The 19,286-nt window shown below is 41.0% G+C and overlaps 1 protein-coding gene across 6 annotated transcripts in view; it reads right to left on the bottom strand.

Moving 5' to 3' along the window:
* The window catches only part of nrg2a (neuregulin 2a), an 82,860-nt gene that overhangs the window by 18,097 nt on the left and 45,477 nt on the right, over positions 1-19,286 (bottom strand). For 4 of the 6 annotated variants that reach the window (XM_060936282.1, XM_060936286.1, XM_060936284.1 and 1 more), the window contains exons 4-5: positions 17,710-17,830; positions 6,217-6,275 (exon numbers count right to left, since the gene is read on the bottom strand). In XM_060936282.1, the coding sequence (XP_060792265.1) occupies positions 6,217-6,275; positions 17,710-17,830 (180 nt within the window). Of the gene's footprint in view, positions 1-6,216; positions 6,276-6,553; positions 6,631-17,709; positions 17,831-19,286 lie in introns of all 6 variants that reach the window. The other 2 variants (XM_060936283.1, XM_060936285.1) reach the window with 1 other exon arrangement.

Raw genomic sequence — 19,286 nt, 5'->3', positions numbered from 1 at the left:
CAGAGTATTGTGTCAACAGCAAGCTGTTCGAGCAGGCTGGAGCATGCAGGCATGCCATGCGCTTCCCTATAGGCTAGAAAGCACTTCTAGATTAACAGGTAGGAAATAGAGGGAATTGACAAATCACCTTACAGTCAGGTGCGTAGTTGGGTTTGGCAAATTATCCGTTTGGGTGGATTAGACATTTTCTAAGTGCAGTCTGGTTAGTTTTTTTTTTAAAGGTCTATTATGTTACTGTAGGAGGAACTGTAAGATTAATTTGTTATTTTATGCATGATTAATGGTTAAAGTCATATTCATGACAGAGAAATTAAATTGTATTTAAATTCAAGAAGAATTCAGGAATGCATTTTTCATTAAGATATTTTTTATAAAGAAATTTTATAACATCATAACAATCTTACCTTCTGGTGCACAATTACAGATATTACATACATTTACGTATAGACATGAACATTTTGGCTGATTTTTTTTTTTTAAGAGTTAGGTGTTAATTGTTAATTATGGCAAATATTTAGAACCGTTACCAATTAATAAGAACATGCAGTTAAATGACGTGCATAGTTCAGTGCATATCCACGTTCTCAGAAATATTTGGGTTTCAGTTTGTTGCTTAGAGTTTAATCTTAAGCATCATCAAAACAGCTAGGATTTACGTTATGTTTACCAGGATTATAAAACCTGGTTTCAAAACTTGTTGCCACTGCACTGTTATAATTTATTTAATGTAGTCTTGCTTAAAATTGTGAAGTTGTACGCAGACATTTTAACCAAAAAAATGTGATACTGGTTACTGGTTAACATTGGTAAGCTTCCTCTGAACTTATCATACCATTCCACCTCACTGGAATCCAATTTAAATTTCCAAGAAATTAGGTGAAATTTCTTCCAAATTGTTCTCATTTCAAGTTCAAATGTTAGCAGTGTCCCAATGTAAGAATATCTGTCAGCCAATCAGAAACAAGCATTTTTCTGTGGTCATAGTATAATCCAAATTCATTGCATGTGAATGTTTAATTAAACCTACTATAAAGCATTGTATTGCAAAGTACAGTATTGCACAGCACTGTTGCAGCAGTTGAGTTCACATCCATACATTGAATGAGTCCATGATTGTCATGCCTTCCTATTTTGGGATCTTGGGAATTGATTGGACGTTGACAGATGTGTCTGAGAAACCTGCACCCGTTTCTAATGTCCCGTCCCACCGGGTGGCTGGAGGAGGAGTTAATTTGTCCACTTTCTCAGGATGGATGAACGTAGGCTGCTGTAAATTTCTACAGCTTTTATGAGAACAACTAGACCAATGTATGGACCAATACCATCCTGACTACATGTTTCTCCTCATTTGATTGAGGCCAATCAAGATTCCACAAGGTGTCTTGATTTTTCTATTCAGCAGCCTGGAATAATGAATCATGTCCATTGTAGTGATGCAGATGTTCCAGAGGAGGAATTCCATGCTCATGTTCTTCATATAGAAGCATCGTTTCTGACAGGAAATACTGTACAAGATGGTGAGCTTTCCAGAGAAGTGATTTTGTCTCATTGGTGCTTGGTGAAGAGCAAGGAGCCTCTTTCCCCATCTCCAAGGTTTCCTAATGCTGCCATACACATTACACAGCAATTTCGATCTGACTGCATCAACACCACCAGTGATCTCCTTCACCCCCCTGAAGGCCTGTACTGGAGATGTTTCAGGTGCAGGATGCCACTGTGGCATTGAAGATGTCTCTCACCGTTTCAACACAAGATTCTCTGCTCTAGACCTCCCAAACAGTGCACAGAAAGAAAGACCTGGCTTTTGATGGAGCATGAACTAACAAAAACTAACGTGCAAAGACTTGATAGGTGACCTTAACAAAGGTAACCATTCTGCTGTTACAAATCCCACGTCAAGACATAATATGACGCATTAATAAACCCCATGTCAAATTATACTATTCACTGTGTGCCTTTTTGAGTGCCTCCTTGGATGTCGTTCCATAGATTATACCTCCTTTATTCTTTTATTTGGAGAGGAAATCTGTTTTTCAACCAGGTACAGTTCCGTAAGCTCATCCTCACAGGTTTGTTTACATCCATCCTGACGTGATTTATCTGCTGTCCTCTTGCAAATAAACATGTGTTAACACCAGGGTCATGTTGAGCGGTAAACAGTGCCAGCATAGCAATGCTGATGAGAGCATAAAGCCTTGGTTCTGTATGAACAGCAGCCTCGTGTAAGAGCCAACAGCCCACAGCCATGAACTGTCAAAGCCAAGTTCTCCCTCTGCTCCGCCTTCTTCGGGGAATAATTCCACAGTTGATGGACATGTAAGGAAGGGATAGAGATGCACAGTGGGGTAAAAGCATGTTTCCCCAGGGAAGAGATGCCATTTACTGTCTCTGTAATTAGGGGGATGGCCTAGGAACTGGAGGGGGAAGGGGGGGGGGGTAATAGGGTTTGTGTGAGATTTTCTCCTGGAGGGAAGATTGTATGAATAAAAGGAATGCCAATGGGAATGGTGTACTCCAAATAAATGAGGTTGCCTTACACAGTGGAATGGTATGAAAGCTTGGTTATTTTGCGCTTTTAAATCCACTATAGAGGTTTTTCACCCATGTGACCAAGTCATGTGAGGCTGCCATTTTGGAGGTCATGGCTCGAATCAGTTTGAATGCGAGGAAGGCGACAAACGAAAAACAGAAAAAGGAGCGAGATGCAGAAAACACCTTCACTATCCAGCGACGTAGGGCATTTACAGGGCGAGCAGAGGGAGAGGTATTTGCAAAAATTGAGGTTAGCAGGCTTAGAGAACGACGTTTACCTGCTTCCACCAGGATTGTTCACTGACATACGGAAGTACACGAAGCCCTCGTCTTTACCTGACTTCGGCCCACATGATCTGTATACCTATGTCGTTAAAAACCCATCGCCATACACAGGTATTGATCTGAAAGCGTATAAGAGTTTGGATGCCTACAGATATTTTGTGTCAGGCTGGGTAACATGCCTACATCAGTGGGTCGTCCCTGGAGCCGGTGGTCGCCATCTTATTACAGCTAAGGTTTGTTCACATTTTCATTTACTTTCGGTCCTCAGGATAAACAAAATGTTATTAAATGTCATTGAAATAACTTCTTAGTCTGTTGAGACATGGCCCGTTATAAATTTGCTGTTACCAGGCAATGACCAAGAACTGTATTATTAGGGTCGGTGTAGTTGTAGCAGTGTACTAGCAGCTAGCTGTTAGCACTAGCCAATGTCAACAACATAGTAGCTAGTATGTTACTGTAGCAATGTTTATGTTTAGTCATTTGGATGACTGTTAAAACCTTTCAGTCTCAAGTTTTTCCTTTACTGTATTTACTAGTTTACGGAGCTAGCGCACTAGCTCCCGGGCAGGCTGGGAGCGAGCGCACTAGCTCCCGGGCCTGCCCAAGCTAGCGCGCTCGCTCCCAGCCTGCCCAAGCTAGCGCGCTCGCTCCCAGCCTGCCCAAGCTAGCGCGCTCGCTCCCAGCCTGCCCAAGCTAGCGCGCTCGCTCCCAGCCTGCCCAAGCTAGCGCGCTCGCTCCCAGCCTGCCCAAGCTAGCGCGCTCGCTCCCAGCCTGCCCAAGCTAGCGCGCTCGCTCCCAGCCTGCCTGAGTACACTAGCTCAGTAAACTAATAAATACAGTAAAGGAAAAACTTGAGTGAAAGGTTTTAACAGTCATCCAAATGACTGAACGTAAACATTGCTACAGTAACATACCAGCTACTATGTTGCTGACATTAGCTAGCTTGACCTTCAAAATGGGGACACCGGGGCGTCACATGACCCTGTGATGTCAGGTGAAAAACCTCTATACCTGACCGTCCTTGAAAGATCAGTGTTTCAAATGATGATGACGACTGGATGTTCAAAACACCAATTCAAAATTCTTCGACGGAATTCTTCGCGTATGAATGGCATAGCCATAACAACAGTGGCATGTTTGCTTGAACTAATAAGACCATTTTGGTTTAGTATTCAAGTATGAACAAGATGATGGTTGAGCACTAGGACATGATTATACTTGAGTTCTAGTCATGCACATTTGATTGACAAGTATTCTTCTTCAATGCTGAGGATTATGATGTTCTGTTTTTGGTTTGCACTGTGGGCGGCTGTCTGAAAAAATGTCCAATCCTGCACGCTGTTAACGAGCTATTGTTAGTTCTACCACAATGTCTTCTTTACAACACAGGCAAACAATTCATTGAGGAATCTCCATCTATCTGTTTACTCAAAACTCACTTAAAGGAGAACTGAAGGCAAATTTTGTATTATCAAAATTCTATTTCTCATTTTATTAAATATAGAAATGCATTTTTGATAGCTATTTTGTCACTGCTATAGCAAGTTATGAGTGTCTGAAATACACTCTGTAATATATCAGTCCATATGTCAAAGCATTGGCTGTAAACGAGATTCGTTGAGACTTGTGCGAGACATCGTAGGACGGAAGTAAAACGTACAGCGGAAATCAAAGTGACCGACGTCTGCCAACGTTGTCAAAAGACGCACGCGCCCTCTTTCGAACGCTGACGTAATCAAGCCGGAAGTTTTGTTTGTTTTAATAGCAATCAGGAAAAAAAGTAGGCAATAATAGTCATTTAAACTTGTTTTGGTGCAATATTTTGTTTGGAAAACAGTTTTCAAAATGGCGGCACTGACACCTGGCTGACACTTCATGTTTTGAAGTCTCTCACAAGTCTTGTGAAGATCACGCGGATAAGCGACGCCTGCCGTGGACCATACGAAGTAAATTCAACATGGCTAAAAACCGAATAGGCCGATAAGTATAATATTTAATTGCAATTAGTTGCCAATACGAGTCATGATATAAGGTTACTAAAACCCAAAACGTAATTGAATAAACACGTTAAGAAATAAAGCAAGTTTAAAAATGACTTCAGTTCTCCTTTAAGGGGCATCTTCGGTGATAAATTCCATCAATTAATGCAACATTAATGCAAAACATCCCAGATTCTCAAATCTGATTGGTCAGAAGGTGCTTATTATAATAGCACATCATGGACAGTAGTACACAGGGACTTTATGACCAGATTTGAAATCTGTGTACTTGTATAGTACTATACGAGATGATAATCATTTTTGGTAACTTTAAGAGAGAGATAAAAAGGCTCATGAGTGGCATCAGTGACTCATGCTACAGTAGATCACACCATTACATTACATTACAGGCATTTAGCAGACGCTCTTATCTAGAGCGACATACAACATACCCAGAGCAGCCTGGGGAGCAGTTAGGGGTTAGGTGCCTTGCTCATGGACACTTCAGCCATTCCTGCTGGTCCAGGGAATCAAACCAGCGACCTTTTGGTCCCAAAGCTGCTTCTCTAACCATTAGGCCATGGCTTGCCACCACCTCAAAATTTGATTACTTTTAAAACATACGCTGTATTGTTTTAATAATTCTTTTCACAGATGGGATTACTTTTCCGAAATTCCTGATCAAAGTAAACATGTGCGTCAGTCTTCACATCACTGCACTTGGATAACACTTTTGGGAAAGTGCAAGTAAACAGAAAGTTAAATAATATTACATAAGAACAGTTTCGTTAGGGATAATTGTATATACTGTACCTTACAAAAGCACTAGATAAAAGATTGGCTTGGAAGAAAAAAAAATGGTGGAGTATTTATTTAATCAAGGTCAAAGCTGACCTGTAATACCTATATATTATGCATAAGCTGCCCAGTTACTTATATATCTGATATATTTTTTACAACTTGATCCCACACAGAATGTTATACAGGTATTTATAGATAGTTAGTACTTGTTATTTGCTTTAATGTATTTTATGATGCAATTTCTTGGTTATTTATATACAGCTATGGGGGGAAAAAAAAAATCAAGAGACCACTTTTAATGGTGATTAGTAATCTAATAATGGCTTAGCATGAAAGAATATGATTCTCCTTTAATGAAACACATGCAGTCATACTAAGTACCATGCGTATGATTTATGATGTTAACTAATGATATGATGATTCATTTTATTAAATGGGAAATCCATCAGTAAAACATGATGCATGGAGGGTCAACTGGTCACCGAATGGGATAACATAACTGGTTGCGTCTGTTAGAACAAGTAGCAGAGCATCCACCATTACAGAGTAACAAGGAGCTCATAATACAGCAGCTCCAGCATGCAGCACTGACAGACAGAAGAAGAAATGGACATACGGTAGAAACTGGCCATAACGTAGGTTTGACAGCGATCACCAGTAAAGTCATTTGGACACCTGATGGAAGGAAACAAAACCACAGAAAGGAGAAAAGGGACAGAAAAAAGGAATAAAACAAAGAGAAAAGAAATGCAATAGAAAGAGGAGCAAAAAAAAAAGAAAGAGAGAAGAAAGCAGAGAAAACATGAAATTAGAACAAGATCAGCACTATGGACCGCAGAGGCCAAAGCATCCCACTGTCAGCACCTCTGGCACACAGGACAGGAGGGACACAAAAGTGGTGACAGCAGGACACCGGTCCTCTGTGTGAAGCTGCGCTTCTCAAGTCAACATACTTTCACTAGGTTTGGGCATGCGCAGCCGCAGGGGCTCCGGCTGCAAGCACCGTGGCCCGAAGTATCCACTCGGACATCTGGGGGAGGAAAGGGGGACAATTTGACATCATAACACACATATATTCTGCATTCTGGACTTCAAATGGTTGAACTTGCACACTGAATCAATACCTTGGCTATTATTAGTTCACTATGTATGGTAATCAGGGTTTGAAATGAAGGTGTGTTATCTGCCAAATGCTGGTAGGTTTGGCACTCATTAGTAATACCATTAACTTACTCTTCATGTTCATGGTGGTGGAATTCTTACTGTTCATAAAAATAACTCTCACCAGTCACCTCACTCATTTATTCAATTTTCCTGTCAGCCAATCATGTGGCAGCAACACAACCCATAAAGTCATGCAGATGCAGGTAAAGAGATTCAATTATTGCTCATATCAAACATCAAAATGTGGAAAACGTGATCTCAGTGATGTTAAATGTGACATCGTTGTCGGTACCAGTATTTCACCCAACAAAAGTTCACACATAATGGTGCAAAAAGTAAAAAAAATGTCCAATGAGTGGCTACAGTAACTGAAACGAGACCGTCAATGACGGCGTAACTCACTCCGGCCCTGTCTAGTCCAGAAGGAATGATTTAAAGTGGGCCACCTTGCACAATAAATGTTGCAAGCTATATATAGAAGCTATATACACCCTAGGAATACTGACCTATTTGCCAGAAAGAATCCAAAATGGCGAGGAATTGATCGAGAAGAAGCGATTTTTGTTGAACTGCTCATTAAGGCTTAATTAGGCAATAACTTCATTGATGATTGTAATTCAGCAAATCTGGGTAGAAGTTATATGCAGTCTAGGTACCCCTACCTTCATGCCAGAAAGAATCAAAATCGGTGAAGAATTGAAGAACAAATGTGTGTGGAAACTGCTCATTAGAGCTTAATTACTCCATATCTTCATTATTCATTGCAACTAAGAGAGAAGAAGCAATTTTCGTGAAATGTGGACGATGCCGGACGGACGATGGACAACACATGATGGCATAAACTCATTGAATGTTGGCTGAATGAGCGAATAACCACTCTTTGAAACTGTCATGAGCAGAAAAGCATCTCAGAAATACTAACACATCAAACTCTGAAGTGGATGGGCTATATCAGCCGAAGACCACATCAGGCAAGAACGAGAATCTGAGCCTGCAGTTGGTACAGGATCACCAAAACTAAACAGTTGATGATTTAGAACCCCCCCCCAAAAAAAAAAAAAAAACCCACACAACAACCCTCATCTGGTCTGGCACCAACATCCATGCCACGGTCAAATTTAACAAGATTGCATTTTATTCTATCATCCTGATGTTTGATCATGAACTGAAGCTCTTGTATCTGCAAATTACATTCTGGATCTTGGAACAACAAATTTAAAACTTGAGTATCAATGTGCAAAATACCAGGCTTATGGATTCAGGAAATAATTAACGACATGAACAGTGGCTGGTTTGAAAGAAAGGGGTTCATTTCAAGCCCTGATGGTAATGAAGAGAATGTAAAATTTGGAAATATACAGTATGTCAGTATTTGTTGGCAAGAGTTAAAAGCTAGTTGTGAGCCAATGTGTGCTCGTGTCAAACACCGAGCTGTGATTCAGACATGATTTCCATTCATGCATTTGACTAGCCAATTATTTGTATTGGTGTTGTTCTGGTAAACAGATTAATGCTCATCAGTGCATGATGAGCATTACTCATGTTTGGCTAATGTTTTTCACAGGGCTAATTTTGCTAACTCAGTCAGCACTGATGAATACGTCCTTAATGTGCAGGAGAAAGAAAAAAAGGGCAAGCATGTTTCCTTTAATCATCACTCGATCTGCCGAGCCTCCTTCTCTCAACTTGCTCAGCATGGAGGAGGCTGCAGATCAACTTACCGTACAGCTCCCTCTCCCAGGACCCTTTTATTAACTGACTCAGTGCTCTCTGAAGTGAGATGAGACACGACACATGTAACCTACATGCAAAGCCTTTAAGGAAAGTTTTTTTTTTATAAAGTGTGAAAAAGGCTGAAGATAGGACCTTAAGTTCTTCTCTTAGTTGTTCTAGAGCCATGTCACCATCTGGTATGCTAAGAGCTTGGACTGTTAATATTAAACAAGGAACACACACACATACACACCTGGCCTGAGTTCATGGAGCAGCTGTGCTCCCCTATCTTCTGCCTCTTCTTCTTCAAACCAGAACAAGATGTTCAGATGACACATTAATCTTGCCGAGGTGGTCCATATCAGATCTGTGTAAATATTCTGTTTGCCCAAGTTCTAGTGAGTCTGCTTGCCCAGCAACTTCTCGGGATCCTGGTATTTACACAGATGCCTGTCCACTTCATCAGAAACCTACGCCAAATGTCATTCCTTTTTCCTTTCATCGCATACTAGCAGGGCTTCTATATCTCACTCCGTCCTGAACCTCTGAACCATGATTCGTCTATCTTCATGATATACAGATGTGTGTCCCCATACAATGAATCAAATTTACATTGCCATATATTCCATTTATATAACAGTTATTCCATGACTATATTTGCCATATATATATATATATATATATATATATATATATATATATATATATATATATATATATATATATATAAATAAACAGTTCTTCCACGAAATCGAGTCATACATGAGCTACTGCCATGTACGATGAGACTGAATAGAATAACTTTTATTCTATCCACATTCCCTGGATTTTGAGAAATGGAGCATTTTTATTTTTTGCAAATTCGATAAATAAAAATTTTGTACAAAACGTCCAACAAAATAATTTCTGCTTAGAATGTAAATAAGCTGGTGAAATGACAGTAGCAATTTGTGAAAAATACTATTATAATAAATCTTGGAAAATAAAAGATACGTTCCTACCATCAAATACTTTTATTCCATATTTTGTTGCTTTTTTAATTTTGGGGGTTTTGTTTTCGAGTAGAGGTTTTTTTTCGTCCTTGGTTGGTTCAGCAACACGCTCCGCCATTTTCATTTTCTTCTTTCATGATTTTTTTTGGCAAATCAACTTAAAGGTGCATTACTGCCACCAGCTGGGCTGGAGTGTGAATCAGGAGATACTGGGGGGAGAGACAGACTATATTCTTTTAGCTATTTGTTTCTTTTAAATACTTGATAAAGTGATATATCTGATTTGATGTGCTCCGCCATTTTGTTTTTCTCTATTCACGGGATATTAGCTAATATCCTAGTAGTTGCATGGATTAAAGCAAAAAAAAAAAAAAAAAATCATCTGACTGAAAAAAAAAAGCTCCATGTCGTTGGCCCCTACCACGTCAGCGATGCATCAAATTTTAAACGCCGTGTTGTCCATTATCCCCTAGGCCCCTACTTATAGTACATTTACATAATTTTAACAATGACTAAAGCTAAGGCAAGACTTGACCATTGTCATTACTGGCTATTCATGATGAAACATCAAGTTTTCAGCACAAAGTGCAAATTTATTTCAACAATACTTTAGTAATGCACAACAGTGGTTAAGAGAAAAGTGCAAGTGCAGTCGAACTTGAATCATGCTTTCAAGAGTGGAACAGAAAGAAAAATAAGAAAATCTGTTGAAATAAAGCTAGGAAACAAGAAAAGTGAAAGTTCACTTTTTCTGCTTCTTCGCAGTGAAGCCAAAGGCATCTAGTTTGGCAACACCTGATGCCTGTTTTTGTTTCTTTTTCCTTGGCACAGCAGCAGGAGCTTGCCATTATCGCCCATTTCATTTAGCCAAGCCCATCTCCACTTATTCTTTACTGTTTTGTCGATGTCTGACACATCTGTGCCTTCATTTAAAAGAAGCGCGTCCATGCTGGCAAAACCGAAAGTAATTTGACGCGCTCTAGTGATGGAAATCAAAGGGCCTAAGTCCGGTGAAATATGGCCTTATACGCAGTACTCGAGTTGAGGGTGTGTGTGTGTGTGTGTGGGGGGGGGGGGGGGGGGGGGGGCATCCCCCTTCTGAAATAAAAATCTCAAATCATCCCCCTTATAAAACGGCCATCCCCCATCACATCCCTTGGGCCATTTTACCAATTAATGTGGAAATTAGCCTACTATTATTTTAACAAATATTACTACCATTTCAACATTAGAGGCTTTGCGCAGTGATAGCCTACATGTAGCCGGATAAAAAAGACGCATATTTATTTATTTGGTTGCACCTCTCATTCACACCTATACGGAGGTTTCAGTCACTGAAAACAGCTACTTTTGCAAACTCTGGGCAGAGTGGAGATTTCTGAAAACTCCATCTTCAGACACACGTGTAAATCGGGAAAACGAAGCAACAGTGGGCGAGAGGGCGCGCGCGAATATAATGAGTCATAGGTGTGAATCTTTCACCAAATGCCAATTGTCCCGGTTCTTCATGAAATTGCACGCGCATGCACAAATTCATTAGGTTAACTTTCAAATAACTGTTCTTGTGCACTTGCGACACCGGAGCCACTTTCCTGAATTTTGAGCTTCGGAGTATTGGCTTCTTTATCTATTTAATCAATGAATTTGTCACATACATTAAATTACTAATGTAAACCATTAGTAGCCTATTTAAGCAATAGCTGTTTTCTCCACTGTTTTCCGACCTTTTGTGCTTAGTGAATGAGACACTTCATTACACTCCACTGACCGACATCCAATTCCGGACTTTTTTGAAAACGTAAAATATAGGCCTACGAGATGTTTTTTTGGCACTTAATTCGCATTGGTCCTTCATTATTAATTTTTGAGACTGATGAGGCACTAAATACTGTGGAATTATTTTCTCCTTACTATGAAGTTTGGCATCTTAAACAAGTGTCGGGAAATCTTGCAGCCCGACTCTGCAGCCTCCAATGTTTAAGCGAACTGCTGAAACCATAAATGTTTAAAGATTAAATCGTAGCCTAATCAAACCAAAGAAAAACACAGCCTTTCCAGAACATTGTCTGCCGAAGCCTGTTTAACCTACAAAAGGCTTAATAGCAAAGGTCTTGCTGCGGCTTCAACAGGGCTGTTTAGATTTTTCACCTGATCACCTTTTTCAATAGGCAAATATCATTATTATTATTACTACAATAGGCCTAGTATTAGTAGTAGGCAAGTAGTTGCCTAATAGTAGGACAGCCAGATTGTTTCATCAGTGGAGCCGCCGTTAAAAGGAAACTGATGCGGAGCGTCGCGGCTCGCCTCAGGGTGAATCGCGTCCCAAGGCGCGGGGCTGGCCCGCCCTGGCAGCGCTGGTTCGTTGGGGAGAGGGCAGAGGTCGCTGGCTGCCAAGTTTGGAGAGGCTGGGACCTCCCCTGGCCGAGTTACGAGCGTGCAAAGTCGGGCAGGAGCCGCCGATAGAAACGAAACTCAAGCCGAGCACCACGGCTCGCTGCCTACGCCGAGCCTCCCCAGGACTAGACAGTAGCGTAGGCTGTATTTATTTATTTAGACCTATCTAGCGCAACAACTTATTCCTTTACATATACTCAAACATGGCACAAGAAAGGGTTCAACAACAGGCAATCACAGCAGCTTGGTGAAGTTCTAAATCACATCAGTGTCAGACCTATGGGCCTACCCCCCTTTTTTCCTCGGATCTGCATCACTCTCATTATTGACCTTTAGCGCGCCCAGTTGACGGAAATCCGTCGTAGCGACGGAAAACTTTAATCCATGAGAGTAGCCAATCAGAGCGTGTGATTGCTCATATCCAGTGAATGTGTATAGAATAAAAGCCTATATCCAGTGGTGGAAACAGACATATCAGACATCACTCGGTAACGTATGGGCTTCATCCAGGAGCTAAGAGAGAGAAACAAGGTCTGGCATAGTTTGCTGGCTGACTCTGGGTCACTTTAACACTGAGGAAAGTGAGTTGGGGCCAGTGTCCTGACCCAGAAACGAGCAGTAGTCCGTCCTAACTCAGAGAGCACTGCGACATCTGTGTCCTGTGTCTGACTTTCTTGCTCTAATTCAGTCATATCCTTTAATCATTCAGCCAGCACACATGCTTAACTTTGCTGTTAGGACTAAAGTAGACAAACCTCCATAAATTTTTCAGTCATGGGGGTATTTCCATCATGGACCTTTTTATTACCAAGTCAAGCTAAACTCATAACCAGACAGTAACATGAATTGCATGAAGTGCACATTCACCTGTCCAAAGCACATACACATAGATCTATATATATTTTTATCGTTACGTTTTTATCTGTATATTGTATAGTTGGCTTGTTCTTGGGATTTTATTTATTTATTTTTATTCTATTTTATGTTGTACAGTGTGTCTTTTTCTTTTTGCATATCTGATAACTTGCTGCTGTAACAATTGCCCAGCTTGGGATTAATAAAGTAAATCTATCTAACATTAGCTAGCTAGTATTTGTTATAGCTAGCTAACTTCCATCCATCGTTTACACCACTTATCCATCAGGGTTGCATGGGAGCTGGCTCAGTCTCAGCTGTCTAACAATCTTAGACAATCTAACTTGTTCTAGCATTCTAAAATGGCCGGTATTGATGTCTGTATTATGTGTAAACAGCTAACGCTAGCTAATATTACTGCAAACAAGCTGATGACCTCAAAAAAGGTGCTTGCTGGGGCAGAGATGTCTGGCTTGGAGTTGACAAGAACAACAAACCAACAATCACAAGTGATACCATCAACTAATTTTGATTCACAGATAAGTTTACCATGAAGGAAATCCAGCAGTGATGGATTTAACGATGTGAAATAAATACAGCAAGGAAAATGATGAGTAACAAAATAGAACATCCAATAAATCAAGTAATTTATTCATAAACATAAGTTATTTTGTCTACTTTGATTATTTATACTGGGGGAAAAATCCATTTTATACACCATCCATATTCCAATTGCAGCATTTTAAAACATTACGTGTATCATCCATGATCATATTTTATAATAAACGCAATAAAACATGATAGATTGGTCAAATCAATTCACTGTTTGCTTGCTAACTAACAGCCGTTGTGCCTGCTACCGATTTATCGTCGAAGACCCAGAAAAAGTGCTCCATTCAGATTAGACAGGTTGTGTAATAGATCTCCGTGTGCCGGACCATAAATCTCTTTGCTTGCTGGCTTGTGTCCTCTCCTTATCTCCACGCCGTGTGACAACACTGTCCATGTGTGGCAGGCTCAACACGCCACACCATGAAATACACCTCTGCACCTTCACAGTGGGCAAATAATTATGGCCGGGATCATCCGTTACTCCCTGCTTCCCTCTGCAGATGCATGTGTGTATGTCTATGTGTAACTTTATATTTCAAAGTGAAAGAGCCAGGGCATAAATATGAGGCAGGCTGTCTGCTGGACTTGTTCAGCCAGTGAGTAATACCCACACAAGCCCGGCCTATATTGAACAAGATGGCTTTGGGGCAACAATTCCCTGCAGGCCTTGACTGCATTATCTGACTTTTCTGGACCTGTAACTCCCCCGTGAGTGAATTAGCTGCAGCAATTGAGTTATTGCTCCCTCCAATTTGTACACAGCATACTGAATGGCTGTTGCAGCCGTGTCCTCAATGCTTGCTTGCTGAGCAGTATTCCAGCAGCCAACACACACACACAAATATCACTGCACTGCCTTTTAAACCCCAGAAGGTGAAAACTTCTGTTTTCTTAATCATGGAAGTTCACAAAGAGGCATTTTTACAATATGAATTTTACCTTTAACTATTACTGTTCTGTTTTGTTTTTTTAACAGTACCAGTCAAAAGTTTGTACATCCCTACTCTAGTTATTCATAGGTTTTTCTGTATTTTGTATTTTCTACATTGTACAACAATACTGAAGACATCAAAACCATGAAATAACATGCGGAACACATATGGAATTATCCATCCATCCATTATCCATAACTGCTTATCCCGTGCAGGGATGGATGATCGTAGCCAAGCTGAAGCCTATCCCAGCTGACTATGGGCAAGAGGCGGGGTACACCCTGGACAAGTCACCAGATCATCGCAGGGCTGACACATAGCCCATGTTTACATTAGACCGTATCAGCGGATCATCAGATTAACGTTTTTAAAACGATTAGTGTGCACACAGCAACACCAATACACGATTTGCGTGCACACAGCAACACCAATACACGGATACGCTCGGCTCCGCAGGCATCCTGCGCTCCAAATCACTCCGCCCTGAACAGCGAGTGCCCTCTGGAGGGTGCGCACTCCGGCCTTGCGCAGCTCACAGAGCGCGCGAGTGTAGTGCACAAGCTGTGATTCGGGACTGAGCCGCTGTGTGTGTGATCCCAGTGCATATCACTTACCACTTGCAAGTGGAAGGATGGCAAGCCTAAAGACAATCATAACTACACAATGGGCAGTATTTGCATCAGTATTTGCAGTATTTTCATACTTTTATACTCTTTAATGAAAGGCGATACAAGGCGGAAGTCCGCGCCGTTTTTCAGCAGTCGCGTCACATGACCAACGCCAGCGAATCAGGAAGGTGGATGGCACAGTGACGTTGTCCAATGACGACGCCAGCTAGAGCTCAGCACAGCGTATCCACGTATTCTCAATGTTTACACAGCACCGGACCAGACACGATCTGGATTGAATACGTGGACCCTGGCGGATTCCCGTTTCCCGGCGTTTCCAGGCGGTTTAATGTAAACGGACAGTGCATCCACGAAGAAAACGAGACAGATACGGTCTAATGTAAACTTGGCCATAGAGACAAACAACCATTCACACTCACATTCACACCTACGGTCAATTTAGAGCCACCAATTAGCCTAACCTGCACGTCTTTGGACTGTGGGGGAAACCGGAGCACCCAGAGGAAACCCACACGGACACGGGGAGAACATGCAAACTCCACACAGAAAGGCCCCCCCATCAGCCACCGGGCTCGAACCCAGAACCTTCTTGCTGTGAGGCGACAGTGCTAACCACTACAACACTGTGCTGCCTTTATACAGAATTATGTGGTAAACAAAAAAGTGCTAAAAAGCCAAAATGTTTCATATTTTAGATTTTTCAAAGTAGCCAGTTTTTACCTTGATGACGTCTTAACACACTATTGGCATTATCTTTACCAACAACATTCACCTGGAATGCTTTTCAATTAACAGATGTGCCTTGTCAAAAGTTAATAAGTGGACTTGTTTCTTACCTTCTTAATGCATTTGAGATCAAACAGTCTCATCTCATCTCATTATCTCTAGCCGCTTTATCCTGTTCTACAGGGTCGCAGGCAAGCTGGAGCCTATCCCAGCTGACTACGGGCGAAAGGCGGGGTACACCCTGGACAAGTCGCCAGGTCATCACAGGGCTGACACATAGACACAGACAACCATTCACACTCACATTCACACCTACGGTCAATTTGGAGTCACCAGTTAACCTAACCTGCATGAACTGTGGGGGAAACCGGAGCACCCGGAGGAAACCCACGCGGACAACATGCAAACTCCGCACAGAAAGGCCCTCGCCGGCCACGGGGCTCGAACCCAGAACCTTCTTGCTGTGAGGCGACAGCGCTAACCACTACACCACCGTGCCGCCCCTAATCCATACAGTATTATATCAAAAACCGCTCAACTGAGTAAAGAGAAACGACATCCATTACTACTTGAAGACATGAAGTGACTTTTAATGAATAAAAATAAAGAAAAAACACTGAATTAGAAGGCGTGTCCAAACTTTTGACTGGTACTGTGTTTACTCACAGCAACGTATTCTTCTTGATGTCAAGCTCTGTATTTATCATACAGTCCAGGATGCTGTAGCCATCTTGCTCACTTTTATACTCCCTTCAAAGCATATACTTCATTGTTATTATTTCATTTGATATCTAGCAAATCCAAACTTACTCATAATAATCACGCATGTGCCTCTTTTCTCGATACCTTTTTCCAACATCATGAAATGAGGGTCATTTGAACCCAAAGGAAAAATGTGACTAAAATTAGATGTGCATTTTATTTTTTGCCTGTAAATATGTAAAAGCTTGTAAAAATTTCAAATACTAATTAAATCGTGAAATTTGTGAACTTGTAAAAGGTCACATCGATGTCAGCTAGTTTAAGTAGTGCTTCGAAAACAGCAACAGCGCTTCAGCAACCTGTTCTGTCGCCCCATGTAGAATACACTATATACTGTAATGTTTACATTTGCACTCCTGTACAAACAGGCTCCTGGATCTGTTCCAAACAACCCCATGTACAGCTACTGTCCTAAGATGCCCTTAGGCAGCAGAAGATTGTTTTTATAATAAGGGCCGAAATGTTATTTCAGCCCATAACAAATCGTCCACAGATTTCCAAAAAGCACCTGTACGAAAGCCGCCTGCATGTTTTTACCGTTGAAATTGAAATGTAAGCAACGACCCTATTTACCTTCTGAGAGGCCTCAGCCTCTTGTAAATATTTGCACCAGCTCTAAACCAGTGTGACATGGCATTTTGGAGAGGTCTGATACATTTCTCTCCAGAACACTAAATGTGTAGGGTGAGAGGAGTGTCTTCACTTTGCCAAGTACATCACAGAGAGCGAGAGAGAGAGAGAAATCACAGTCCTCAACATCTGCACCAATGAGTCAAACTGTTGGCTCTCAAGCTTGAGAGCAACAGAGGATCAAGGGGTACTGCTGAAGACCCACGATGGAGAGAAAGGGAGGGATGGAGGGATGAGTGGGGCGGCTTGGGTAAATAGGACAAAATGTATTTGATGGATACCATTTGGCTTGTGCTGAAGAGGTTGTGTACTCAAGCAAAGCAATGAACTGAATGAGTACTTCTTAAATCACCCTCTGTGATACCATCTAAAAAAATCTAAAAAAAAAAAAAGTTCGTGTGTCTCATCTCATTATCTCTAGCCGCTTTATCCTGTATTGTGTTATGGATTCCATTCTAAATGAAGCAGATTTATACAACAACAACAAAAAAAAAGACATCAAATGATAAAACTGAATCAAAAAAGACTAATTAGCATTCATTTACAATCGAAGATGAGAACGTCTGAAGTGAAGAAATACAGAAGGTGATGTGCAGAGAATCATGAAGATTGAACGCTGTGGTTCATCCTTGGCTATACACAAACATGTCAGGCTTCATAAATTAACTGTGGGAAAGTAGAAGGGAGAGGAACTCACTTGCAGGAGAGCTGATTTATACCATGGATGAAGTAACACTCGCCATTGTTCACACAGTATCCCTTTTCTGTCTCGTTGCATTTTCTTTCGTGGCCTGAGCCTGGAGGTAACGCTGTGGTTACTGAGGAGAGACAAACAATTATCACGTTAGCATCACAACACCAGTGCGACTGCACGGGCAGGTCTCGGCAAAGTGCTCCGACAGACGTCTGTGCTGAGAAAGTCATCATTTTTGAGGGAAATAAAATAAGCAGCCTTTTGACCCAGTGGGCTATCTGAAAAGATAACATTCATTAGATCATGTGGGTCGTGTTAGCTGTGCATAATGGCCATCTTATCCCGTTAAGCAGCCTATCTAAACAGCATAATAAAAGCAGCCATTCACTTCACAACAATGACCTCTTAGTGGCTGTCACAAATCTCCTCTCCATCTCCACAGCCCTGATGGCGTCTCAAGATGTTCAATGTGAAAAGATAAACATTTCCAGAAGAGATAATACAGGAACACTCCATGTGCCTTAGTTGATTTAGTATTCGTGAATGGCTTAATGTCTTGCTGTATTCGAGCAGCTCTTCACGCTGGAGTACAAGACATACATTCAGTTCTATTTGCTTAGAAAGAAGATTAACATTACACACAATACAGTATTCACTTTGGATCTTCTCTATATATACTTAAAAGGGTTCTACTTGGAACCCTCTCTGATTGGGAAACCCTCGGTCATATGGTTAGACATTACAAGACGTCCTAGGCTTTTTTTTTTAAATTATTATTTTACACAGTAAGTAGTCACTAAAACAGCAAGCACACTTCAGAAATCAGCATGGATATAGTTTAGTTTTTATCCCTTTAGTGTTGCTGTAGTTCAGTTTGGTTTCCCGAGCTGAAATCTTCGCTCCAGATCTCATCTTAAAGAAGCAGCATGTCATTTTTAGAGGTACTGCTGCACATAAAGTGAATGCCAATTGCAATAAAAGCAATCCCCTTCTCTCCCATCAAATCCACCCCATGGTTAAAACAACGTACACTTTATAAGCTCTAGTTGATGGACCGTTTCTGGGCAGGAAAAATTGAAACAAAGCTTTGAAATGAAGAAACTGGTCAAATCCACTGCAAGATAATATTGCAAATAAGGAGCGTGATCTTAAACATCTTTGCTCATATGATAATTCACTGCTTTTTAAAACATCATGAAGGTAGACGACCTTTCAGATTTTTCAAGCGTAGGTCATAAAAATAATTTTCCCCTACAACCAGTTATTTTTGTTTAGTGGACCGAAAGCTACTGAATTCGAATCACAGACTTCCAATTGTATTAGTTTTTTTTTTTTTTTTTAAATAGAGCAATTGATGACTTTAGGGCCATGTGGCCCTAAATTCTCTGCTATTTTTTCCCCTGCTTCACCATGACCCAATTCAAGACACTACATCATGCATGATGTGGTGGGCTTTCCTCATTCACGCAAGGCATTGTGGGGTACAAATTTGAAACAAGAAAGAAAAATGGAGGACGCAAGTGTGCGAATGAAACGTGAAAGACCGACTACAAAAATAAAAGTGAGAAGAAAAGGAAAAA

This window comes from Neoarius graeffei, chromosome 12 (genome assembly GCF_027579695.1).
Source record: "Neoarius graeffei isolate fNeoGra1 chromosome 12, fNeoGra1.pri, whole genome shotgun sequence".
Classification (NCBI taxonomy): domain Eukaryota; kingdom Metazoa; phylum Chordata; class Actinopteri; order Siluriformes; family Ariidae; genus Neoarius; species Neoarius graeffei.
This window is presented reverse-complemented; position numbering and strand designations above follow the sequence as displayed.